Below are 27,518 nucleotides of genomic sequence, written 5' to 3' on the forward strand. Positions count from 1 at the left end.
CCAGCTGTGCAATGCAACAAAGGATGGAAAAAAAATTCAATAGAAATATACAATGGCAAGCACCAACCAGAATTAAATCAGAAGGTCATTACTGAGGTGATTGTGTGGCAGACTGTGTGCTCCCATTCGATGGACATCAGGGCATGGACAGAACCACAAGAGAAGTGGGTACTCAAGTGCTGCTTGGCTAGACTTGTTGATGGCCACCTTGGTTAAGCTCTGCAGCCAACCAGTGACGAGATCCTCTGATCCTTCCCTTCAGCATCTTACTCCTCATTCCACTTTCTTTTTTAATTCATTTGGCGGAAGTGGTCTTTGCTCCAACTGGGCCAGGCCAGCATTTATTGTTTGTCTCTAATTGCGTTTGAGAAAGTGGTGGTTTGCTACCTCCGTGAACTGCTGCAGTCCACGTGCTAGGCGTAGATCTCCAACGCCGTGAAAAACGTTCGAAGATTTTGACGCAGCAACACTGAAGGAATATAAATATATTTCCCAGTCAGCATGGTGGTGATCTGATGTATCTGCTGCTCTTGCCTTTCTAGAAGGAAGTGGTTGTGGGTTTGGAAGATGCTGATGAATGACCCTTTGAATTTGTGCAGTGCATCTCATAGATGGTACGAGTTATTGTAATTATGCAATGATAGTGGCGGGTGTGAATGTTTGTTGCTGCATTGTCGATCAAGTGGGCTGCTTTGTCCAGGATGGTGTCAGGCTTCTGGAGTGTTGTTCAAGCTGCCCCCATCCAGGCAAGTGGAAAGTATCCCCTCACACTACTGACATGTGCCTCATAGATGGTGGACAGGCTATGGAGAGTCAAGAAGTGAGCTACTCAATACAGGATTCCTTGGCTTTGACCTGCTTGTGCAGCCTCAGTATTTAAATGGCTAGTCCAGCTCAGTTTCTGGTCAATGGTAGCTGTTGATAGGGGGAACAGAAATTTCTGGTGAAACTCAGTAGGTCTGGCAACATCTGTGGAAAGAATGAGTTAACATTTCAGGTGACTCTCTATCAGAACTGAGGTATTTGTGCTGTAGACAAGGTAGGGGCTTTGGGGCAAGAGTGGGTGGATAGGTGGAAATGGAGCCGAGAGAGAGAAAGCTATGAATGGGCTAAGCAGATGAAGGGCTTATTAATAATAAGCCTGGACAGAAGAGAAGCTGAATAAATAACAAAGCTGGGGATAGGGATGCAATGCTGAAAGCAAACTGTGTCATGTGCTGATAGGCGTGAGTGTGGTTGAGAATGGATTGGTGGTGTTGAAAACAGCCTGTGTCATTGATCGAATTGTTACTGTATAACATTGGGGTATAGTCCTGTTGGGGACAGATCTCTTACTGTGTGTTATTTTGGGACCAGGGTGTGGGGGTGGATAAGACCATAAGACATAGGAGTGGAAGTAAGGCCATTTGGCCCATCGAGTCCACTCTGTCATTTAATCATGGCTGATGGGCATTTCAACACCACTTCCCTGCACTCTCCCCATAGCCCTTGATTCCTTTTGAGATCAAGAATTTATCGATCTCTGCCTTGAAGAGATTTAACATCCCGTCCTCCACTGCACTCTGTGGCAGTGAATTCCACAGGCACACTGCTCTCTGGCTGAAGAAATGTCTCCTCATTTCCGTTTTAAATTTTACCCCCTCTAATTTTAAGGCTGTGCCCACGGGTCCTAGTCTCCCCGCCTAACGGAAACAACTTCCCAGCGTCCACCCCTTCTAAACCATACATTATCTTGTAAGTTTCTATTAGATCTCCCGTTAACCTTCTAAACTCTAATGAGTACAATCCCAGGATCCTTAGCTGTTGATCGTACGTTAAACTTACCATTCCAGGGATCATCCATGTGAATCTCCGCTGGACAGGCTCCAGCACCAGTATGTCCTTCCTGAGGTGTGGGGCCCAAAATTGGACACAGTATTCTAAATGGGGCCTAACTAGAGCTTTATGAAGCCTCAGAAGCACATTGCTTTTATATTCCAACCCTCTTGAGATAAACGTCAACGTTACACTCGCTTTCTTAATCACAGACTCTACCTGCAAGTTAACCTTTAGAGAATCCTGGACCTACACTCCCAGATCCCTTTGTACTTCAGCTTTGCGAATTTTCTCACCATTTAGAAAATAGTCCATGCCTGTATTCTTTTTTCCAAAGTGTAACACCTCACATTGAATTTCATCAGCCATTTCCTGGACCACTCTCCTAAACTGTCTAAATCTTTCTGCAGCTTCCCCACCTCTTCAGTACTACCTGCCTGTCCACCTATCTTTGTATCATCGGCAAACTTCGCCAGAATGCCCCAAGTCCCTTCGTCCAGATCATTAATATATAAGGTGAACAGCTGCGGCCCCAACACTGAACCCTGCGGGACACCACTCATCACTGGTTGCCATTCCGAGAAAGAGCCTTTTATCCCAACTCTCTGCCTTCTGTCAGACAGCCAATCCTCAATCCAAGCCAGTAGCTCACCTCAAACACCATGGGCCCTCACCTTGCTCGGCAGCCTCCCATGAGGCACCTTTATCATAGGCCTTTTGGAAGTCTAGATAGATAACATCCACTGGGTTTCCCTGGTCTAACCTACTTGTTACCTCTTCAAAGAATTCTAACAGGTTTGCCAGGCACGAATTGCCCTTACTAAATCCATGCTGACTTGTTCTAATCTGACCCTGCACTTCCAAGAATTTAGAAATCTCATCCTTAATGATGGATTCTAGAATTTTACCTACAACCGAGGTTAGGCTAATCGGCCTATAATTTTCCATCTTTTGCCTTGATCCTTTCTGAAACAAGGGGGGTTACAACAGCAATTTTCCAATCATCTGGGACTTTCCCTGACTCCAATGACTTTTGAAAGATTACAACAAAAGCCTCCACTATTTCCTCAGCCACCTCCCTCAGAACTCTAGGATGTAGCCCATCGGGGCCAGGAGATTTATCAATTTTTAGACCTTTCACCTTTTCTAGCACTTCCTCTTTTTTGTAATGCCTACCGTACTCAACTCTGCCCCCTGACTCTCCCTAATTGTTGGCATACTACTCATGTCTTCCACTGTGAAGACTGACGCAAAGTACTTATTAAGTTCTTCAGCTATTTCCTTATCTCCCATCACTAGCCTTCCAGCATCAATTTGGAGCGGCCCAATATCTACTTCTGCCTCTTGTTTGTTTCTTATGTGTTGAAAGAAACTTTTACTATCATTTCTAATATTACTAGCTAGCCTACCTTCATATATGATCCTCTCCTTCCTTATTTCTCTTTGTTATCCTCTGTTTGTTTTTGTAGCCTTCCCCATCTTCTGATTTCCCAGTGCTCTTGGCCACTTTATAGGCTGTCTCTTTTTCTTTGATATATATCCTGACTTCCTTTGTCAGCCATGGCTGTCTAATCCCACCCCGGATAATCTTTCTTTTCTTTGGGATGAACCTCTGTACTGTGTCCTCAATTACACCCAGAAACTCCTGCCATCGTTGCTCTACTGTCTTCCCTGCTAGGCTCTGCTTCCAGTCGATTTTCGTCAATTCCTCTCTCATGCCCCTGTAATTACCTTTATTTAACTGTAACACTATTACATCCGATTTTTGCCTTCTCTCTTTCAAACTGCAGATTAAACTCTACCATTTTATGATCGCTGTCTCCTCAGTGTTCCCTTACTTTAAGGCCTTTTATAAAGGCTGGCTCATTACATTGCACTAAATCCAGAAAAGCCTGCTCTCTTGTGGGCTCCATCACAAGCTTTTCCAAAAAGCCATCCTGCAAACATTCCATGAATTCCCTTTCTTTGGATCCACTGGCAACATTATTCACCCAGTGCACCTGCATATTGAAGTCCCCCATGATCACCGTGACTCTGTCCACCTTCCTGTCTTTTCGATATGTTGTGAATCCTTGGGTGTTTAACTGCCAGTCCTGAACTCCCTGCAACCATGTCTCTGTGATGCCTACCACATCATAATCATTCGAGATGATTTGTGCTGTTAATTCATCTACTTTGTTGCGAATACTACAAGCATTTAGGTAAAATGCCTTAATGCTAACTTTCTTACCATTATTAGAGAGATTGGAAATCCTAAGATGTCTTAAGCTATCCTTCCTTTGATAAAGATGTGCAAGCTCAGAATCGGACTGACACGTAGGAAGAACTCCTGCCGAGATGCCCTGGAACTGAGATGACTGACCACCCAACAACCACAACCATCTGTCTGTGTCAGGGGTGACTCTAGCCAGGGGAGTTCTCCCACCCCGCAATCGCATTGACGCTAATGTTGCTGAAACACAATAGATGTGCTGTTCAGACATGCTTTTTCCCAGCCTTCTAGACTCCTTTTGGCTGTTGACCAAGATAGGTCAGGATGGAAGAGTGAAACTGTTGAAACTCGCTATAATCTGATTAGCAGACCAGTCAAGATCATGTTTTCCATTGTTTCACTGAACCAGCACATTTCTGCAGTAGAGAAGCTGCACGTTAGTAGGAAGGAGATCAGTTATATCTCAATCATTTGAATATCTGTGTTCAGTAACACCTGCAGTATGAAACTTGAGTTTAATATAAAAACTAATCCTTGTTCTTGTGGAAAGTTGCTAATCGTAGATAGATATAACAAAGTATGGAGCTGGAGGAACGCAGTAGGCCGGGCAGCATCAGAGAAAGAAGGCTCCGAACCCAAAACATCAGCTTTTCTGTTGTGTCCTTCCAGCTCCAGACTTACTCCAGTATCTGCAGTTCTTGCTGTCTAATCATCGATAAATGTGTGTTGCTTGTAATTTCTTTCAAATCTGCCTTTGTTTGTGTTTTCTTGTTTCTTTTCATTGTTTTAGGTGAGCCAAAGAAATATGATCCAAAATTCAAAGGCCCAGTTGGAAACAGGTAGGAGGTCTTTTCATTCTGTATTCCATTGAGCCAAAGGGAAAGTAGATTTTATTGTGCTGGCTTTGGGATACACCTGAGAAGAATATTTAAATATCACATCGGGATACAGTACTGGTGCGTATGAATCTGCCACTCTAAAACTGGCAGGTATTGCTGGTCTATACACTTCTGTCCCCATAAAATACTGTGGTGCAGTACAGGTGGGATTGGGGTCTGTCCCTGTATAGCACTAGGGTACAGTACTAATGCTGACTGGCCTGTCTCTGAATGACATTAGGGGTACAGTACTGCCAGCCTTCTGTTTTAGGGGACAGAGAATGATGTGTCTCTGAGACTTGATGTCACTCTATGTTACTGCCTGTGTTCGCAGTTTGTTCACTTGTTAACCTTTCGTGATTTGGTGCTTTTTGATTTTGGGAAATTATCATTTTTGCCATTTGTGGGATTTTATTAACAGTAAGATTTTCAAGCATCCTTTTTGACTACCATAAAGTAGTTAATTAAAATTAATTGGTTGGTTTTATTTCTTATCGTGTGATTTGATCTGGTCAATAAACTCAGAACCTTACTGACAAGCATTGTGTAGTTGTTATTTTCACCTTAGGAACAGGTCCAGCTGATGGTAATGTCTTGGTTCCCACCCCTTTTCACTCATTCCCTTCCCTTTTTAATTGCTCCATTCTTCCCAATATTTTGGATTTGTTAGAAATCCCAGATGCACTATTCTGCCTCCAGTATGTGCACAAATCTTTGCAAATAGTGAAGGGATAATTCAGGAATTGCAGCCAATTGCTTGCTTGATATGTACATTGTATTCATTTCCAGTTTCATGGTGTTGATCAGGAACCTTTACAGATTTTCCTCTGTTGCTGTGCATGCTGTGATTTTTGTATGAGTCTATTTTGTTCAGGTTTTGGATACAGGGCCTTTAGTTCTCTGACATATACTATCGCCATACCTATGAGTGTGGAGGGCCACTTAGTGAGGTTTTATGATCAGTAGAGGAAAATCGAAAGCTGTACTAGTGAAAGAAAGCAGCTCAACCCATGTGCAAGTAAGTACAGAGACTGGCTGAGGGTGGTGTGAATTTTTGTGCTTGTTTTTCCTTTAAAATGTGGCATCAGTTTACGAACAGCGAGAGTAGATGCAAAGCTAATGAGTGATGTCAAGCTACAGTATAAGGTATGGGGAAGCGATGGTGTAGTGGTATGTCACAGGTAAGGTCACAGGGACCTGGGTTTGGATTCTGCCACAGCAGATGGTGGCATTTGAATTCAATAAAAGCAAAACCTGGGATTGAGAGTCTAATGATGACCATGAAACCATTGATGATTATCAGGAAAAACTCACTGGGTTCACTAATGGTCTTTCAGGGAAGGAAACTGCCATCCTTATCTGGTATGACCTACATGTGACTCCAGACCCACAGCAATGTGGGTGACTCTTAACTACCTTCTACGCAACAAATGTTGGCACTGTCATTATCCCATGAATAAATAAAAGAAGTGCCCTGATTTGACCTGTCATTGTCTCTGTCCTTACAGGAGCTGCACTGACATCCTGTGCTGCATCATCTTTTTCCTAGCCATCGTACTGTACTTCATTGTGGGGATATTGGGTACGTAGACACAAACTGTCAGATGATGTAAACATAAAAATTCCCAGTTCTAGCAAAGCTGTTAAAGCAGCACCCATTCTATTTTAGTTATTCTGGACCTCTGCCCCCTGAAACATGAGGGTTCCTGTACTATGAAGCACGATCTCTATTCTACCCTTTTGTCTCTGAGATCTAATCAGAATGATTTTATTGAATGCTCAGCAGCATATGGCCTTGTGCTGAAGTGCTCACAGCAGTTTTTGATTTAACTTGTAATTTTGTCTGAGAACAAAGAGAGCAGTTGTACCTGGACTGCCTAAAGCCAAAACTGATCTCTCAGGAAACATCCCTCTCGCCCTCATTTTCTGCCCCTTGTTTCTTTTTCTGTTCCCCTCCCACTGAGTGTGGAGGGGAACCAGCACAACATGTTGAACTCAAGCAGAAACCTTGGTCCTACTGCTCAGCTGCTGGACTGACAATTCTTGGTTTAGAGAAACTTGATATAATCACCAAATTCCAACTAAGAATTGTGAGAACGTCTTATCATTTCACCTTGGTGGGTTGGACTCCTCTTCGACTGGATTTCTTTTGTTTTGGTTCATATTCTCTACACTCAATTTGTGTGAAACCATGTATCTTGTCCTATTTGTGAATGTCTGGGTTTGGATTTACAGAGTGTACAACTGATGTTTCCATTTAAGTAATTACTCATCAATTTTGCCACATGTTAAAGAATAACTTTGTTTATATTAAACAAGTTTTATTTTATTGGTGAAACCTGATGTGAATTTTGTAAATTATAGATCATAGTCAAAATCAGGCAAGTTGATGCCCATGGAGATTTAAATTGGTCATTTATGCCTTTGTGACAAAATGGATTCGTAATTACTGAAATTGCACTCCCTGTAAATCCAAATGGGTGGAGTAGTGGGACTTGATTTCAGATCTGTGTTCCCATCAGCCACGTGACACAATGTACAAGGCATAGGCTGTTCACTCACTGAATGCTCAGGCAGTGTAGACGTTTCTCACTTGCTTGGATTTGACTGACTTATCAAAATGTTACAAAGTCACGTTTTAGATACAAATGGGAGAGTACAATGTCAGCCTATGCAGAAACTTTCTTGACTCCTCTAGACGGTAATGTGAACTCTTATGAAACAAAGTGCCTGAGTTTCCATTCCTGGCAGATGGACATTAAATACAAAACCGGAATATCCTGTCTATTCCTTCCTGCCTTTCAAGGGTGTGTGACAGTACGTGTGGTCACTGTTTCCACATTATTGTTTAACCATGTGCTAAAGAAGAACAGCTTGCTCCTCAGTGGTGTTCGCACATCTGTTGGTTTGAATGGGCTGAACTTCCTTATTACTGCCTGTACTTGACATTTCAGGAAGTGCATTTCTGTTATGCACTCAACAAACACGGTGCGTCTACGCATAGCATCCTGATACAGGAGGAAGTCATTGTTGTGGCTACAGGCACCACATGTTGTAAAATGAAAACAAAGTCTGAGTCCATTGAGTCTCTCGGTATGGAAACAGACCCCTTTTGTCCCGATTCTTTTTTTTGTGCTGACCAGTTATACTGTGAATTTCAGTTCTGGCAGCACCTTTGGAGAGAGAAACAGAGTTAATGTTTAAATTCCAATAACTCCTTTTGTAAACACATTCTAACCTTACTTCTCTGCTTGTTCCATAGAATCTGTTTATTTTTCTTCCCAAGCATATTTGTTAAACTTCATGATTAACTGTACAGCACAAATACTGTTTACCACTTGTCAGCCCAAACCCCAATATTGTCCAGGTCTTGCACAATTGTTTCAGTGTCTGAGTGGTGCTGAGCATTGTGAAATCGTCACTGAACTTCTGACCTTATGATGGAGGGAATGTCATTTAAAACAACCGAAGGTGGTAGGCTGTAGGATATTTAATGCGTGCGGTGATGTCTAGGAGTGGAGATGATTTAGAGTACGGGGTGGTTTGGTCAGTGAGGAATTGGCCTGGGCCCAGGGGCTTTTGGTCTGTTATGCTTTTTCAGGGCTGAGTTGGTTCTGTCCTCCTTTTGTGAATAAAATGAACACTTTGATTTTTTTCTGTGGTGCTGCTGACTCTGTCTATTAACAATGGTCTGTTTTTAGCATGGATTAATGGAGACCCTCGTAAAGTGATCTATCCGACTGACAGCCGTGGCGAGTTCTGTGGTCAAGTTGGAGGCCGGAATGAGTAAGTTCTCTTCCTTTCCTTGATAATGAAGTAGAGACTCCTTCAAACCTGGAGGGTAAAATTGCAGAATACATCCTCTGAAATGATGATTAAAATCCTGAAGGTTATGGGTCATCATTAACACAGCGACCTGACTTGGGAGTGAGTTTACTGCAATCCACAAGGTTAAAGGAGCATTCCATGATCTGACAGCATGAAAGTGAATATGTTCCATTGTCTACCAGGCTGCTCGCTAAATCTGTCAGTAACCTTCTCGTGTTGAAAGGCTTGAGAGGAAGTGAGAAACAGAAGATCAAGCAGGGATTCTCCTCTTGACTGCTTTTATGATGATTTCTGTTACATTTGTTGGGACAAGATCAAGTTTGAGTGCAAAACATTTCAAAAGTAAAGCATTTGACAGTCACTGACAGATTGTGAGCAGGCACTTGGGTCAGCTGATTCATGAAACTGGTAGCCCAGCTTGGTGAGGAGAGGGGAATCTGGAATATTGCATGTTAATGGCCAGTTTTGAGAGTACATAGAACATAGAACGTTACAGCACAGTACAGGCCCTTCGGCCCTTGATGTTGCGCCGACCTGTCACACTGATCTCAAGCCCATCTAACCTACACTCTTCCATGTACGTCCATATGCTTATCCAATGACGACTTAAATGTACCTAAAGTTGGCGAGTCTACTACCTTTGCCGGCAAAGCGTTCCATTCCCTTACTACTCTCTGAGTAAAGAAACTACCTCTGGCATCTGTCCAATGTCTTTCACCCCTCAATTTAAAGCTATGCCCCCTCGTGCTCGCCATCACCATCCTAGGAAAAAGGCTCTCCCTATCCACCCTATCTAACCCTCTGATTATTTTATATGTTTCAATTAAGTCACCTCTCAACCTTCTTCTCACTAATGAAAACAGCCTCAAGTCCCTCAGCCTTTCCTCGTAAGACCTTCCCTCCATACCAGGCAACATCCTAGTAAATCTCCTCTGCACCCTTTCCAAAGCTTCCACGTCCTTCTTATAATGCAGTGACCAGAACTGTACACAATACTCCAAGTGTGGCCGCACCAGAGTTTTGTACAGCTTCACCATAACCTTTGGTTCTGGAACTCGATCCCTCTATTAATAAAAGCTAAAACACTGTGTATACCTTCTTAACAGCCCTGTCAACCTGGGTGGCAACTTTCAAGAATGTGTGTACATGGACACCGAGATCTCTCTGCTCATCTACACTACTAAGAATCTTACCATTAGCCCAGTACTTTGCCTTCCGGTTACTCTGGCCAAAGTGCATCACCTCACACTTGTCTGCATTAAACTCCATTTGCCACCTCTCAGCCCAGCTCTGCAGCATATCTATGTGTCTCTGCAACCTACAGCATCCTTCGTCACTATCTACAACTCCACTGACCTTAGTGTCATGTGCAAATTTACTAACTCATCCTTCTATGCCCTCATCCAGGTCATTTGTAAAAATGACGAACAGCAGTGAACCCAACACCGACCCTTGCAGTACACCACTAGTAACTGGTCTCCAGGATGAACATTTCCCATCAACTACCACCCTCTGTCTTCTTTCAGCCAGCCAATTTCCGATCCAAACTGCTATATCTGCCACAATTTCATTCCTCTGCATTTTGTACAATAGCCTATTGTGGGGAACTTTATCGAACGCCTTGCTGAAATCCATATACACCACATCAACTGGTTTACTCTCATCTCCCTGTTTGTTCACCTTCTCAACAAACTCAAGGTTTGTGAGGCACGACCTTCCCTTCACAAAACTGTGCTGACTCTCCCTAATCAATTTATTCTTTTCTAGATGATTATAAATCCTATCCCTTAAAACCTTTTCCAACACTTTACCAACAACTGAGGTAAGGCTCACTAGTGTATAATTACCAGGGTTGTCTCTACTCCCCATCTTGAACAGGGGAACCACATTTGCTATCCTCCAGTTGTCTGGCACTATTCCTGTAGACAATGACAAGTTAAAGATCAATGCCAAAGGCTTGGCAATCTCCTCCCTGGCTTCCCAGAGGATCCTCGGATAAATCCCATCTGGCCCAGGGGACTTATCTATCTTCAGCCTCCTGTAGGATTTCTAATACCTCTTCCTTGTGACCCTCAATCCCACCTAGTCTAGTAGCCTGTATTTCAGTATTCTCCTCGACAACATTGTCATTTTCTAGAGTGAATACTGTTGAAAAATATTCATTTAGTGCTTCCCCTATCTCATCTGACTCCACACACAACTTACCACTACTATCCTTGATTGGGCCTAATCTTACTTTCGTCATTCTTTTATTCCTTAAATACCTATAGAAAGCCTTAGGGTTTACCCTGATCCTATCTGCCAACAACTTCTCATGTCTCCTCCTGGCTCTTCTGAGCTCTCTCTTTAGGTCTTTCCTGGCTACCTCGTAGCCCTCAAGCGCCCTAACTGAACCTTCACATCTCATCCTAACGTAAGCCTCCTTCTTCCTCTTGACCAGAGATTCCACCTCCTTTGTAAACCACGGTTCCCGCGTTCTACAGCTTCCACCCTGCCTGACAGGTGCACACTTATCTAGGACACACAGGAGCTTTTCCTTGAATAAGCTCCACATTTCCAATGTGCCCATCCCCTGCAGTTTCCTTCCCCATCCTATGCTCCCTAAATCTTGCCTAATCTCATTGTAATTGCCTTTCCCCCAGCTATAACTCTTGCCCAGTGGTATACACCTATCCCTTTCCATCACTAAAGTAAACAGAACAGAATTGTGATCGCTATCGCCAAAGTGCTCACCCACTTCCAAATCTAACACCTGGCCAGGCTCATTACCCAGTACCAAATCTAATGTGTCTTCGCCCCTTGTTGGCCTATCTACATACTGTGTCAGGAAGCCCTCCTGCACACACTGGCCAAAAACTGACCCGTCTATAGTACTTGAACTATAGTGTTCCCAGTCAATATTTGGAAAGTTGAAGTCCCCCATGACACACTCCTATGGAGAATCATCTTTGCTATCCTTTCCTCTACATCTCTGGAACTATTCGGAGGCCTATAGAAAATTCCCAACAGAGTGACCTCTCCGTTCCTGTTTCTAACCTCAGCCCATACTACCTCAGTTGACGAGTCCCCAAACATCCTTTCTGCGACTGTAGTACTGTCCTTGACCAACAATACCGCCCCCCCGACCCTGCTTTACCATCTTCTCTATTAAATCTGGCTTGACTTTTGGGCCTGATTCATTCAGACTAGGTTTAGTTGCAGGAGGGAAAGTGTGGGTTTTGGGAACATGTGACCCCACTATGGTTTGGGGGAGTTTGGGTGACTCTGCTTAGAGGTTTTGGGAGTGTGGCGGAGAGAGAAATGAGATGGGCATGCCGCCCCCTTGGGATGGATTTAGTAGAGCGCAATAGAGTAAACAAGTGACATCCAGATCAGTTGTGTTCCTATTGGCATACTGTAATGTATTCATTTCCTGTGTGTCAGTTTCAGACGTGGGCTTACAGCAAGGGACTGGCAACGGAAAGAGAAGAGATGGAAATCTTGGTTTCGAAACGTTTCTGTTTTTGTTTTCCAGGCACAAACCATTTCTGTTTTATTTCAACCTGCTCAAGTGTGCCAGCCCTTTGGTACTGCTGGAGTTTCAGTGTCCCACCACACAGGTAAGAAATGTATCCCTGTCAATAGGAATGGACATGCTGTCACTATTTCAAATGACTAAGGCATGACTATTTCTCCTGTTGAGAAGTTTAGCACAAGGGTTAATGTTTCTTTCTACACATGAATCAGTTACAGGAGAAAATTATCTAAAGTTTTTTTCTGACTTGACTTCAGGGACTGATTCATTCAGACTAGGTTTAGTTGCAGGAGGGAAAGTGTGGGTTTTGGGAACATGTGACCCCACTATGGTTTGGGGGAGTTTGGGTGACTCTGCTTAGAGGTTTTGGGAGTGTGGCAGAGAAAGAAAAGGGATGGGCATGCCGCCCCCTTGGGATGGATTTAATAGAATGCGTGTCCTTGATTTGAGACTAATCACATGTCAAGAGCACTTTTCATGGTCAGCTGGTTCACAGTGGTCAGCCCCAAAGTTGTTGTCAAGTAAGTATTTGAAATATTTCTGGTTCTTCTGATCTCTTGCTGCACTGGAAAATGGAGAAAACATGCTGTCAACAAATGGGCAAGAAGTGAATGCAGAAGTTAAAATCTCTCTTTCCAGATGGACGTTGAAAAGAGTGGAAAAGAACTGCCTTTGGTCACTTTAAAATGCTTTCCTGTTGGTGACTTGGATGATGCTGTGGATAAGATTGAGGCTCCCAGCTCTGTGACATTAAGCCCAGCTCCACATGAATATGATGAAAGTGCCTGCCAGTTAAATTAGCATGCCTGAAGTTGATATCATTTCTAGTTATTGGCATGGAGACCAACGTCTTTAATAAATCATCAGCCTTATTTTCATTCATGGAACAAACATGTTACTGGCTGGACCAGCTCTTATTGTCCACCCCTAATTGCCCAGAGGGCAGTTAAAAATCACCACATTGCTGTGGGTCTGGAGTCACACGTAGACTATATCAGACAATAATGGCAGTTTCTATCCCTAAAGGACATTAGTGAACCAGATGGATTTTTCCAACAACCAACAATGGTTTCAGGGTCACCATTAGACTTTTATTCCAGATTATTATTGAATTCAAATTTCATCATTTGCCACGATGGGATTCAAACCCAGGTCCCTAGATGATGACCTGGATCTCTGGATTAACAGTCCACCGATTATTCATTGGGTTATTGCCTCCTCTAAAGCTCACTGAGGCTATGACAGGGCTGGCAAAGGAAGTAGATGATTGTCTGACTGGTGCAATCTGTGAACCTATAGGATGCAAGGCTCATTCTATTATGTCCTTGCAAAACAAAATCAATAGCGTCTGGATCTTTCTCCTCCACATGCTCGTCCATTATCATCTCCCAGTTATTGATTCTTCGTCAGTTGGCATGTTCTCGACCCTTCCACCAATGGGAGCTGAGATAATGGGAACTGCAGATGCTGGTGAATCCAAGATAACAAAGTGTGAAGCTGGCTGAACACAGGCCAAGCAGCATCTCAGGCGCACAAAAGCTGACGTTTCGGGCCTAGGCTCTGATGAAGGGTCAAGGCCTGAAACGTCAGCTTTTGTGCTCTTGAGATGCTGCTCGGCCTGCTGTGTTCATCCAGCTTCACGCTTTGTTATCACCAATGGGAGCTGTTTCTCACTTTCTAGCCTGCCCAGTAGAGGGAGCTTTACTGTCTCTAACCTCATGCTGTCCCTGACCCTGGGAGTGATAGGGGACAGTGTATCTAACCCCGTGCTGTACCTGTCCCTGGGAGTGTTTGGTGGGGCCAGTATCGAGGGAGTTTTTATTCTGTTGTACCTGCCACAGGAATGTTAAGTCGGATGATAAAGGAATGAGTTGCCCTCTACACCTAACCTCTGCTGTACCTGCTTTATAATTGTTTAATCCTTACACTAGATCCATTTACAAACACCTTTTCTTGATAAACGAAAGAAAAATACCTGAAATAAATCTGTGTTCATTGTACCTTTTATCCTATTGACTTGTTTTTCCAGATCTGTGTTAGTAAATGCCCGGAAAAGTTTGATAGCTTCATCACTGCGCACTCGCTGCTTAAAGTGGCACCAGAAAGGTGGACATACTACACGCAGTTCTGTAAGCCAGGCTTTAATGATTCAACCAAGGTGAGTTACAGTCATATTCTCATTTGTCATTTACCAGCTTTCCTGGTTCCCCTTGAAACTGCTGACTCACCCCGATCTGCCTCCCCAGGTTTGCAGACGATCTAAAAAAAGTGCTAGGGAAAGCATTGAATCTAAAGTCACAAGTCACAAGTCACACTAGTGCCAGAGGCCTTGCATCATAAGGTCTTAAAAGAAGTAGCTGCACAGATAATCGGTTATAACCTTCCAAAATTCCTTAGATTCCTGAAGAATCATAGGATATTGGAAAATAGCAAATATCACACTTGTACTTGAGTGGAGGGAGACCGGAACCTTCAGATTGGTTAGTCTAACATCTGTCCTGGGGACAGCGCTAGAATCCATTATTAAGGAGGTTCAGAGCCAGGATAGTTTCATGAAAGGGCCATCATGTTTGACTAAATTTTAAGAGGCTTTTGCAAAGTAACTTCCACAGTGTGTAGAGGGGAACTTGGTACACAGCGTGTACCTGATTTTTTCCAAAGGGTATTTGATATGGTGTGGCATCAGAGGCACTGCATGATATGAAAGCACTTGGCGTACAGGGCAGTGTATTGATTAGCATGGATAAAAGATTGGTTAGCTAGCAGGATCCAAAGGCAAGGGATAACTTGGTCTTTAAGTTGCTGAATTGTAATTGTAATTGTATTTGTAATTAGTGCCACAGAGATCAGTGCTGGTTCCTCAAATATTTGCAAACCTGAGGCTGTAGACTTTCTCCCAAGTCAGTGAGGACAAGAAGAAACCCACCGGCACACAAACAACATCTTCACTGGAATAAATTCACAAAAGAAGAAAACAACAACTGACTACCTTTCCTAGACGTAATGGTGGACCGTAAAAGCAACGGGGAACTCCAGACCTGCATATGCAGGACGACCAGATACTTAATTACTCGAGCAACCACTCCAACACCCATAAATGGAGCTGTATCAGGATATTATTCAAACAGGCCACAACTCACTAGAGCAACCCAGAACTGCGCAAAGCAGAACAGGAGCACATATATAGAGTTTTTAATCAGGAATGGATACCCAAAAAGCACAATCCGCTGTTAGCTCTGGGACAGACCACAACAAGAACATACAACACAGCCTTGCACACCACTAAGCCTACTGTACTTCAGAGACATATCAGATGACCAGAGTACTCCTACCTCTAGGTACCAGGGTAGCCCGCAAAAGTAAAGAGTTCCACACCACCAACCAATAAAACTAACATAACACACAAAATACCATGCAAGGCCTGTGAGAAACACCACGTAGGCCACACTGGAAGAAGACTGACAATATAGATACACTAACACCAAGAAACACAACTAATTCTCACTGGTCTCAGTACACACGGACAAAGAAGGACACAAGTTTGACTGGGACAACACATCCATAGTCGCACAAGCCAAACAGGGACATGCCAGGGAATTCCTGGAGGCATGGCGTTCCAACTGGAACACTGTCAACAAACACACTGAACTGGACCCAATATGCAAACGGCTCAGAAACAGGACTGGAAGTGATGCCATTCCACTCCAGCAAACAACAAGTGGGACCGAACACCAGCGCTTCACCACAAACGTACTGATGATGTGAGCTAGCAGGGTGACAAAACATCTTCAATCAAACCCACCGGCTCAGTAAGCAAGTCGGTAAGCTCATCCACAATCTGAGCTACAAATCTCCTCAAAAAATAATTGACAAACCTGAATCACTGATTTGATATAAATCTGTCACAGGTAATTTTCCCAAAGTACTATTGTCCCTGATGCATAAGGAGCAGAACTCCTACTGTCCTCACTTCATATCTGGAACTCTGGGCTAATTTGTTCCTCATGCAGCTCATTTGGCATGAATTGTGTATGTAACCCGAGACCCCCTGATCTCTCTGAATTAACACCAGACTGCATTTTATGTGTCCAACTCGGCCAATGAACTAAATGATGGCCTCAGGAACGCAACTGTGTGAGCAGTGCTGGGTGACAGCACAACTTTGTAATAATCCCGAGTTCCAGATTGTCCTGTGGATGAATGAGAACACAACCAGCTGCAAATTTGTTCGAGCCACTCATCAATGTCTTGGAAATATATCACAGTTGCTTTACTGTCACTGGGTTGAGATGCTGGAGTTCTGTCCCTAAGTGTTGTGGGTCCATCTGGCAACATGTAGACTCAAGTGGCTCCAAGGAGGAGCACCAAAACCACCTGGAGGATAATTACAGATGAGCAAAATGCTGGCATAGCTAACATCTGATGAGTCAATTTTTTTTCAAAATGTGTTTTTGAGCGAAATGCTCAAATGGTTTTTGAAGCTGTTCTTTAAATGTTGAAAAATTAAACAATAAAATATCAAACTCATTTACTGGATAGTTTAAGGCAAATGCATCGTACTCAGCCACCATCAAAGAAAACATCCAGGTTACGATTTAAATTCAGACTTATTTACCTGTGGCATAATACACTGAAGCAAAGACTGTCGGTGATACTTGAATGTGAAAATTTGTACAACTTCTTCAGTGTAAAATATTTGCAGTTGTTTCCAGTAGTTTTTCTGTCAGTCTCTGTTTAGTGATTATGGAAAATCTTTGCCATGATTGCTGTTTTGTCCTCTGTGTGAACTCCAGATGAGGTAGAATCTCAGGTGCCTGGCTGTCATAGCATGGACAATATATTATATCGATGTCCTTTGATGTAAAAGCAAAATATTTTTTGATCATACTTCACCGCCGGTTGCTGTGGGCTATGCATTCATGTTCAGGTCAAAAGGTCACATCTGAGGCTCCCACTTGTCCCTTTTGAGATGAATTCAATAATATACAACTATGTGGAAGCACAAGGCAAACTCTGAAACACACTCCTTCACCTTCAGAGTGATTAATTCTGAGCAGATTAATGTTGGGTTAAAGGTTTACTGGGACTGTGACCGAGAAACCTCTGAGTGAATTATTGTCGAGTTACACAGAAACACTTAAACTCCAAGGTGAGGATACCTGAAACTTAACATACCTGTCGAATGAAACGAGTACTGGTTTCACTAAGTTAATATTGAACAATGACATTCCAATCTGTATATTCACTATTTTTGTCTTTCAGTCACCGGTCGAAGTTTTTAAAGATGGGGATTGTCCTGCCTTTTTAACTCCCAGCAAACCTTGTAAGTGTTTAAGATTTCATTCAGCGGCTGAGACACTTAGCCACAGCTTTGCCCCTGGTTCTGTCTGAGTGAGTGACAATGTTGGAGCTGGGGAGCAAAGACTGAACTAAGATGGAAGTGATACAGACAGTTTGGATATAGGAGAGAGAATCTATAAACATTAATCGAAGAAAACAAGGTAGGTGAAGATTTAAAACACAAGGGGATTAGGTGTTTTGTTGGTGAAAGAAGTGGTTAAAAGTATGAGGGGCGGTGGGCAGGACAGGAGTGCTGCCAGTGAGGGGCGGTGGGTGGGTGGGACAGACCTCCAAAGACTGAGAAAGAAAATGATTCCTTTTCTCCATCTTACTTGGGGACACAACTTAAAAATAACAGGTCTCCAAGTCCTTGGCCCTTCTGTAAGGGGAGTTGTTCTTTCAGCATTAACACAGTGTAGTCCCTTCAGGATCTTGTATGCCTCAGTAAGATCATCACTTGTTTTTCGAAACGCCATTGGATTCAGGCTCAACTATCCAGATGTGACTAAAACTGTACACAGTATTCACGAAAGCCCTGAAGAACTGTAGAAAAGCATCCCTACTTTTATATTCCATTCCATTTACAATAAATAACTTCTTCTGCCTTCCTGATCACTTGCTGTACATCTTGACTAACTCCATGTTTTATACAGTAGGACACGAAGATCCCTCTGCAATCTCTCTTCGTTTCAATGCTGTGAATTTTTCTATTCTTCCTGCCAAATTGAACAAGTTTGCATATCCCTCCATTATACTTCACAGCATTCTTTCCTACTATCTATGCTTTGTCAACAAATCTAGCAACCATAAATTTGGTCCCTTCATCCAAGTCACTATTGGTTGTAAGCAGTTGAAGTCTCATACTGAAACCTGTGGCACTCCATTTGTCACATCATCCTGAGTCTGAGAAAGACCTGTTATGTAACTAATTCCCTGTCCCCCACCCCTGCACCATGAACTTTTATCTGTGTAGTAGTACTTGAGGCACTTTGTCAGAAATTTAGTTATAGCTCGTCCGTAGGATCACTTTATCCACATGCTTGTTTTCTCCCCCGTTCAGGAAGCTCCAGTAAGTTAAACATTATAAGCGAGTTTTGAGAAGATTTGTAGCTCAGGTTGAGGTTCTGGATGTGAGTTTGCTTGCTGAGCTGGAAGGTTAGTTTTCAGACGTTTCGTCACCTTTTTTTTTATTTAAAAAAAGATACTTTATTCATAAGATGTACAACAAATAAAACACATTTATACACCTACCCAGTCATGCAAGCCGCTCCGGGTTACCCGGGGGTACATACACCAACTAAAGGAAAAAACAAAACAGAAAAAAAAACAAAGCAAAGAAAACACCCCGGCAGTCGTCTCCCCGCACAGTCCCCGTTGGCCCCCTGACCAGTTGGGGAAGGCGCCAGCTGGGCCCAGTTACCAGATAGGGTTCTTTTTCCTATTCTGGACGAGGGGGTTCATACGGTGGTCTTTCCCCACCGCGCCTTGGCGGCGGCTGCCCCAAGCTCTAGCGCGTCCCTCAGCACGTAGTCCTGGACCTTGGAGTCCGCCAGTCTGCAACACTCGGTCGGGGTCAGTTCTTTCAGCTGGCAGACCAGCAAGTTGCGGGCAGACCAAAGAGCGTCTTTCACCGCATTGATGGTCCTCCAGGCGCAGTTGATGTTGGTCTCGGTGTGCGTCCCGGGAAACAGCCCGTAGAGCACGGAGTCCCACGTCACGGAGCTGCTCGGGACGAACCTCGACAAATACCACTGCATCCCCCTCCAGACCTCCTGCGCATAGGCACACTCCAGAAGGAGGTGATCGACAGTCTCATCCCCCCCGCAGCCACCTCGAGGGCAGCGAGCGGTGGTGCAGAGATTCCGGGCATACATAAAGGATCTCACTGGCAGAGCCCCTCTCACCGCCAGCCAAGCAATGTCCTTGTGCTTGTTTGAAAGTTCTGGCGATGAGGCATTCTGCCAAACGACTTTGGCAGTCTGCTTGGGGAACCACACGACGGGATCCACCCTCTCCTTTTCCCGAAGGGTCTCGAGGATACTACGTGCTGACAACTGCCTGACGGCCTTGTGGTCAAAGGTGTTTCCTTTCAAAAACTTCTCCACGAAGGACAGGTGGTACGGAACGGTCCAACTACTCGGAGCGTTCCGCGGCAACGAGGCCAGGCCCATCCTTCACAACACCGGGGACAGGTAGAACCTCAGTAAGTAGTGACACTTGGTGTTTGCGTACTGAGGATCTACGCACAGCTTGATGCAGCCGCACACAAAGGTAGCCATCAGGGCGAGGGTGGCGTTCGGTACGCCCTTTCCCCCATTTCCCAAGTCTTTGTACATGGTGTCCCTGTGGACCCGGTCCATCCTCGACCCCCAAATGAAGTGGAAGATGGCCCGGGTGACTGCAGCGGCGCAGATCCAGGGAATAGGCCAGGCCTGCGCCACATACAACAGTACCGAAAGCCCCTCGCACCTGACAACCAGGTTCTTACCCGCGATGGAGAGGGACCGGAGCGTCCACCTGCCCAGCTTCTGCTTCAATTTGGTGATACGCTCCTCCCAAGTCTTAGTGCACGCCCCAGCTCCACCAAACCAAACACCTAGCACCTTCAGGTAGCCTGTCCTGACGGTGAAGGGGTTGAAAGAGCGGTTGTCCCAGTTCCCGAAGAACATGACCTCGCTCTTACCCCTATTGACTGGCACCTGAGGCCAGTTCAAACTGGCCGCAGATGTCCAATAGTCTACTCACCGACCGACGATCGGTGCAGAAGACGGCGACATCGTCCATGTACAGGGAGGTCTTGACCTGAAGGCCTCCGCTGCCTGGGATAGGCACGCCCTTCAGGCTCACGTCCTTCCTGATGGAGGCGGCGAAGGGCTCCACACAGCACACGAACAAGGCAGGAGAGATCGGGCAGCCCTGCCTGACTCCAGATCTGACAGGAAAACTGTCTGATTCCCACCCGTTGTTTGAGACTGTGCTAACGATGTTGGCGTAGAGCAGCCGGATCCAATTGCGGATGCCCTCCCCGAACCCCAATTTGGAGAGGACGTCCCTCATGTAAGCACGAGAGACCCTGTCAAAGGCCTTCTCCTGGTCCAGGCTGACGAGGCAGGTGTCCACCCGCCTGTCCTGTACGTAGGCGATCGTATCCCTGATGAGCGCGAGGCTCTCAGCGATCTTCCTGCCCGGCACAGCACAGGTTTGGTCAGGGTGAATCACCGACTCCAGGACAGACCTGACCCGGTTGGCAATGACCTTGGCCAGGATTTTGTAATCCACGTTCAAAAGTGAAATGGGACGCCAATTCTTAATTTCTTCCCTCTCCCCCTTCCTCTTGTAAATGAGGGTGATGATGCCCTTCCTCATGGACTTGCACATTTCCCCTGCCCGAAGCGCACTATCGTACACCTCCAGCAGGTCCTGGCCGACCACGCCCCACAGAGCGGAATACAGCTCGACCGGTAAGCCGTCGCTTCCGGGAGTCCTATTCCTCTCCAAGGACTTGAGGGCTCTGGTCAGCTCGTCCAGGGATATCAGCCGGTCCAGCCACTCCCTCGTGCAGTCATCCAAGACCGCCGTGATAGACGACAGGAACGACTCGGAGGCCGTGCTGTCCGTGGGCTTCGTGTTGTACAGTCCGGCATAGAAGGATCTGCTGATCCTCAAAATGTCGGGCCGAGATGACGTCACCGAGCCGTCGTCCTCCTTCAGCCGGCTAAGCACAGAGCTCTGTTTGTGCACCTTCTGAAAGAAGAAACGCGAGCACGTCTCGTCCCGCTCCACGGAGCGGACCCTGGACCGGAAGATTATCCTGGAGGCCTCCGCGGCGAAGAGCGAGGCTTGCTGGCCCCTCACCTCGCGGAGGTCCTCCGTGACATCGACCCCCATCGACTGCAGAAGGAGCAGGTTCTGCACCCTTTTCTGGAGTCGCGACAGCTTTCCCCGCCTCTCTCTTGCCTTCTGAACACCCTTGAGGACAAAGAACCTCTTGATGTTCTCCTTCACCGTCTCCCACCAGTCGCCTGGAGACTCAAAGAGGGGTTTCACGGTTCTCCAACCGGCGTACTCCCTCTTAAGCTCCTCGACGTTCTCTGGGGTCAACAGAGTCGTGTTGAGCTTCCACGTCCCCTTGCCGGCCGGCTGGTCGTCCTGTAAGTGACAGTCGGCCAGCAGGAGGCAGTGGTCAGAGAAAAACACCGGATCGACGCCGGTGGACCTGACCGAGAACGTCCGCGACACAAACAGGAAGTCTATCCTTGAGCGGATAGACCCGTCTGGCCGTGACCAGGTGTAACCCTGCTGCGCTCCGTCTGCAGGGGTGCTGAAGATGTCGAGCAGCTTGGCGTCCTTCACCACCGTGCCTAACAGGAATCTGGACGTGACGTCCAGTTGACCCCCCACCCACTGTCCCCATGCCGGATCTTCCATCTGCATCAATGATGCAGTTGAAGTCTCCGCCTAGGATGACTGGCCTGGACGTAGCCAGCAGGGGTGGAAGATGCTGCAGGACGGCCAACCGCTCACTCCATACCGCTGGGGCGTACACGTTGATCAGCCTCAGGGGAGCGTTCCTGTAGGTGATGTCAGCCACTAGGAGGCGCCCCCCACCCTACCCCCCCCCCCCCCCACCACCACCACCACCACCACCTCCTCCTGAACTTGAGAGATGGTGAAGTTGTGCCCCCGCAGCAGAATAGCCAGGCCCGAGGAGTGACAGTCGTTACCCCCCACCAGATCGAAGGCCCACAGGTCCAGGCGCCAGACCTTTTCCCGTACCTGCCGAGGTGCAGTATCCCGCACTCCTGCAGAAACAGGAGGTCCGCCTTGATGGTGGTCAGGTAGGCCAACGTGGACACCCATCTTGCGGTTGACTTGACGCTGCGCACATTAATGCTCGCAACTCGTACCCCCATTGTGGGCAGTGACCGCAGTACCCTCCCCAAGTCCAAGGTCCAGCCCCTCCATCTGTCCCTTCATGCCCATTGCCCGGGCTAACTGCTGGACGCTCTCCGGGCTCAGGAAACTGTCCGTGCTGCCTTCCGGGTGGCATCCCCCCGTCAGGGGTGCGGAGGCAGGAGGGTCCGGATCCGGGTCAGGCTGGGGACGCGCTGTTTCCCCCCTCCCGCCTGGAAGTCCCGGGGGGCCCTCCAGTGCTCCAGCGGCACTTGACTGGGTGTCGGAGGGAGCCTCAGGACGCCTCCCGTCACCTGGAAGCGGGGTGCTGCTTTCCTTCCCCCTCGAGATCTTTAACTTCTGCTTCGGGTGGGCCCTCTCTGAATCCCCCTCGTCAGAGGAGCTCTTATAGCCCCCCTGTAGCTGCCTGTTCCCGCCTGATGGTTGTGGTTCCTGGGCCTGTCGACGCACCTTCCTCCTTGCTTTCCGGACTGTTGTCCACTCGCCTGTCGCCGCCTCCATCGACTCCGGGTTGTCGGCGGGGTGTCGGAGCCTGCAGGGGTGCTTTGCTGGCTTCGGGCCCATCCTGCGGGGCTGAGCCCTCCTGCACGGCCTGGCCCTCCTGCACATTTAGTGGGGTCCTTGCTGGGTCCTGGTGCCTTCCTCTCCTCCGGGGGGGCCTGGCCCCGCATTGCCCCTGCCAGCGACCTGGGCGTAGGTGGTCCCCCGCCACGGGCATGCCCTATAGAGGTGGCCCGCTTCCCTGCAAAGGTTGCAGCTTTCTCCTTTTGGGCAATCCTTTGGAAGGTGTCCCTCCTCCCTGCAGTTCCTGCAGATGGTGGCTTTGCAGTCGGCTGCCACGTGACCTGACCTACCACAGGCATGGCAGACTTTAGGTTGCCCTGCATAGGTCAGGTAGCCCCTGCTCCCGCCGAACGCGAAGCTGGACAGTGGGTGTACGACAACATTCGCGTCCGCGCCCATCCTCAGCGTCACCTTGACCTGCCTCTTACTGGTCCAGATGCCAAACGGGTCCATGATGTCAGTTAGGTCCCCTTCCACCTTCACGTACCTTCCAAGGAAGGTCAGGACATCAGCTGCTGGCACATGCGGGTTGTACATGTGTACAGTCACCATACGGCTCCTCTGCGCTGGCATCACGAACAGCGGGACAGCGGTCAATACAGAGAGGGGGCCCTCACCTCCTTTCTCCTTGAAAACCTCCAGGAAGCACTCGCAAAGCTTGGCACTCAAGAAGGTTACATCGTAAAAACCTCCTCCTGGGAAATCCTGCAGGCAGTAAATGTCCGCAGCAGCGAACCCACAACAGTCCAACAGGACCCTCTTCACGAAGAAGGTGCGGTCCACAGGTGCACCTTCATCCACCTTCTTCACGGAAACACAGATGGTGTTCTGGACCCCCTGACCTGGGGCACAAGCACTTGCCGCAGCCATCGTTGCAGGTTGGCTGCTCCCCTGAACCGGCGTTAGGCCGAAGCCAGCATTAAGATCCACTGGTTGCAAGGGTGCACAGCCAACCCGACGTCCTCCTTTCACCTCCAAGACAGCGCTCTCCTCCTCTCGGTCCGCAAGAGAGTGGGTCTTTATTCTGTTCCAGATGTCAGCTGGTTCACTGAGCTTGCCGGTTTGTTCCCAGATGTTTCGTCACCATTCTAGGTAACATCACCAGTGAGTCTCCGACGAAGCGCTGGTGTTATGTCCCGCTTTCTATTTATCTGTTTCGGTTTCCTTGGGTTGGTGATGTCATTTCCTGTTCTTTTTCTCAGCGGATGGTAGATTGATTTGGAGCCAATATGTTTGTTGATGGAGTTCCGGTTGGAATGCCATGCTTCTAGGAATTCTCGTGCGTGTCTCTGTTTGGCTTGTCCTAGGATGGATGTGTTGTCCCAATCAAAGTGGTGTCCTTCCTCATCTGTGTGTAAGGATACTGGTGATAGTGGGTCATGTTGTTTTGTGGCTAGTTGATGTTCATTCTTTGGTGTTCAGGAATTCTTGGGTGGAGCGAATGGAGTGTTGGGAGTCTTCTACAAGGTGTTTTAGTCTTTGGTGTAGTTCCTTGGCTAATCTGTAGGTTGGTGTTCCAGGTAGTGACACTATGGGCCTGAGGGGGGCTTCTGGTTTATGAATTTTTGGTAGTCCGTAGAAGCGTGGTGTGTTGGATCCATCTGGTTTCATTTTTTGGAAGTCTCTCTTGTTTAATTCTCCAGATTTTTGAAGTTTTTTGAGTAAGGCTGTGATTCGGTTCTCTCGTTGTGGGGTCGGGTCTATCGCCACCTGTTGGTAAGTGTCAGTATCTGCAAGCAGTGCGTTTGCTTTCTCAATGTAGTCTGTTCCGTTTAAGATGACTGTCAAGCGTCCTTTGTCTGCAGGTAGGATAATGATGTTTTTATCTTTTTTGAGTCCTTTAAGGGCTTTCCTTTCTTGTGTATTGAACATCAACTAGCCACAAAAAGACATGACCCACTATCACTCGTATCCTTACATATAGATGAGGAAGGACACCACTTTGATTGGGACAACACATCCATCCTTTGTCAAGACAAACAGAGACACGCACGAGAATTCCTAGAAGCTTGGTATTCCAACCGGAACTCCATCAACAAACACATTGACTTGGAGCCAATCTACCATCCCCTGAGAAAAAGAACAGGAAATGACATCACCAATGCAGGAAATGACATCACCAACCCAAGGAAACCTAACCAGATAAATAGAAAGCGGGACATAACACCAGCGCTTCACCGGAGGCTCACTGATGTTACCTAGAATGGTGACGAAACGTCTGAAAACAAACCTTCCAGCTCAGCGAGCAAACTCACATCCAGTTAAACATTATTTCCCTTTCACGAAATATCGTTCACTGTGCCTGATTGCTTGAAGATTTTCTAAGCACTCCTATAAGATTACCACATTTTTCATGTGGTAGATGTGTTAAGTGAAATATCTGACTTCCTTTATTCATTCACGGGTTGTGTGTGTCACTGGCTAGGCCAGCATTTATTGCCTGTTCTTAGCCTGTGTTAGGTTTTATTGGTAGAGGTATTGAGTTTCGGAGCCATGAGATCATGTTGCAGCTGTACAAAACTCTGGTATAGCTGCATTTGGAGTGTTGCATACAGTTCTGGTCGCTGTGGATGCATTGGAAAGGGTACAGAGGAGACTTACCAGGACGTTGCCTGGTATGGAAGGAAGGCCTTGAGGAAAGGCTGAGGGACTTGAAACTGTTTTCGTTAGAAGAAGATTAAGAGGTGACTTAGTAGAGACATGCAAGATGATCTGAGGATTATTTAGGGTGGACAGTGAGAGCCTTTTTCCTCGGATGGTGATAGCTCTCACGAGGGGACATAGCTTTAAAAGGAGGGGTGATAGAGATAGGACAGATGTCAGAGGTAGGTTCTTTACTCAGAGAAGTAAGGGTGTGGAATGCCCTGCCAGCAACAGTAGTAGACTCACCAAGTTTAAGGGCATTTAAATGATCATTGGATAAACATATGGATGATAACGAAATAATGTAGGTTAAATGGGCTTCAGTTTGGTTTCACAGGTCGGCGCAACATCGAGGGTCAAAGGGCCTGTACTGCGCTGTAGTGTTCTATGTTCTATGTTCCTAATTGCCTTGGGGGAATCCAGAGTCATCCACATTGCTGTGGGTCTGAAGTCACATGTAGGCCAGACCAGGTAAGGAAGGCAGTTTCCTTCCCTAAAGGACATTAGTGAACCAGATAAGTTTTTTGGACAATCACCAATGGATTCATGGTCATCGTTATATTTTTAATTCCAGATATTTTATTGAATTCAAATTCCCCCAGCTGCCGTGGTGGGATTTGAACCCAGGTCACCAGAACATCATCTGGGTCTCTGGATTAACAGTCCAGTGATAATACCAGTAGGCCATCACCTTCCCTCTACTCCACTGACCAATAGCAACAGAGAAAAATTGTGGGAATACTTCAAAGCAAAGTTAATTGTTGGCAAGTATATGCAGGGATCAGTTGTGACTAGGTGGTTTTGGTGTATGAGGGAGTTGAAAGTTATAGTTGCTGATAGACGTGGGAATGCAATGGCTTTATGATATTATTGCTGGACTGTTAATCCAGTGATCCAGGTAGTGTGCTGGGGACCCGGGTTCAAATTCTGCCATGGCAGGTGGTGGAATTTGAATTCAATAAAAGAAAACCCGGTATTAAAGCCACCAATCTATTGTCAATTATCAAAAAAATCTCCACCTGGTTCACTAATGCCCTTTCGGGAAGGAAACCACCATCCTTACCTGGTCTGGCCCTACACATAACCTGAGATCACAAGTGTGTTTAGACTCTATCCTGCCCTCTGGGAAATTAGGGATGGGCAAGAAATGCTGGCCTAGTCAGCGACTCTCATCCCATAAATGATTTTTTTTAAAGAAAGTGCAAAAGTGGAATTGGCCACAATCAGATCAGCCATGTGTTTTTCTGAATGGTGGAGCAGACTCCAGGAGTAGAATGGCTACCTTCTGCTCCTCCTGTTCCTGGCCACTCACTAATGCCTGAGGTGAATTATGTTCATTCCCTTTGCCAGTTGAACATGATTCTTCTGAAATTCACTGAACCGGTTTTAAGAAACGTTTTGCTCTTTGAACTGAGAGTGGGCCAAGCCCCCATAGCTGATTCCAAACTGCACAGTGGGCTGGGGAGGAACGTGCATAGTTATGATGCACAAGGACTTGTGTGGAACTTACTATTCACTGAATTAAACCAGAGCTACTGACCAGTGAAATATGTTCTTGGCTGCTGCTATCAGGATTTTGTCCAGATAACTTTATGATGCTCCAATACTTACCTTACAGTTACCCGAAGATGCTTCCCTGACCTGAAAGTCCAGCAAGGTGTGGTTAAAGTTGCCAACCAGACTATTTTCAGAACGGACGATGGTGGATCTATAAATGCTACGCAGTTGCTTGATGGAGCGAAGTTTGTACCCCTTAATCGTTTTGCGGTGTGGGTTTTGTACTCCATTGGGTAGTGTTAGAGCTAGAAGT

General features: G+C 46.3%; 1 protein-coding gene across 5 annotated transcripts in view; it reads left to right on the plus strand.

Moving 5' to 3' along the window:
* The window catches only part of slc44a2 (solute carrier family 44 member 2), a 98,014-nt gene that overhangs the window by 38,064 nt on the left and 32,432 nt on the right, over positions 1-27,518 (plus strand). For 3 of the 5 annotated variants that reach the window (XR_009442979.1, XM_059640015.1, XM_059640016.1), the window contains exons 2-8: positions 4,818-4,866; positions 6,414-6,487; positions 8,607-8,691; positions 12,248-12,332; positions 14,277-14,405; positions 17,510-17,570; positions 27,327-27,450. Coding sequence is in view for 4 of the 5 variants with exons in the window: in XM_059640015.1 (XP_059495998.1) it covers positions 4,818-4,866; positions 6,414-6,487; positions 8,607-8,691; positions 12,248-12,332; positions 14,277-14,405; positions 17,510-17,570; positions 27,327-27,450 (607 nt within the window). In the remaining variant the exon portion in view is untranslated. The remainder of the gene's footprint in view (positions 1-4,817; positions 4,867-6,413; positions 6,488-8,606; positions 8,692-12,247; positions 12,333-14,276; positions 14,406-17,509; positions 17,571-27,326; positions 27,451-27,518) is intronic. The other 2 variants (XM_059640018.1, XM_059640017.1) reach the window with 1 other exon arrangement.

Source organism: Stegostoma tigrinum, chromosome 35 (genome assembly GCF_030684315.1).
Source record: "Stegostoma tigrinum isolate sSteTig4 chromosome 35, sSteTig4.hap1, whole genome shotgun sequence".
Taxonomy (NCBI): domain Eukaryota; kingdom Metazoa; phylum Chordata; class Chondrichthyes; order Orectolobiformes; family Stegostomatidae; genus Stegostoma; species Stegostoma tigrinum.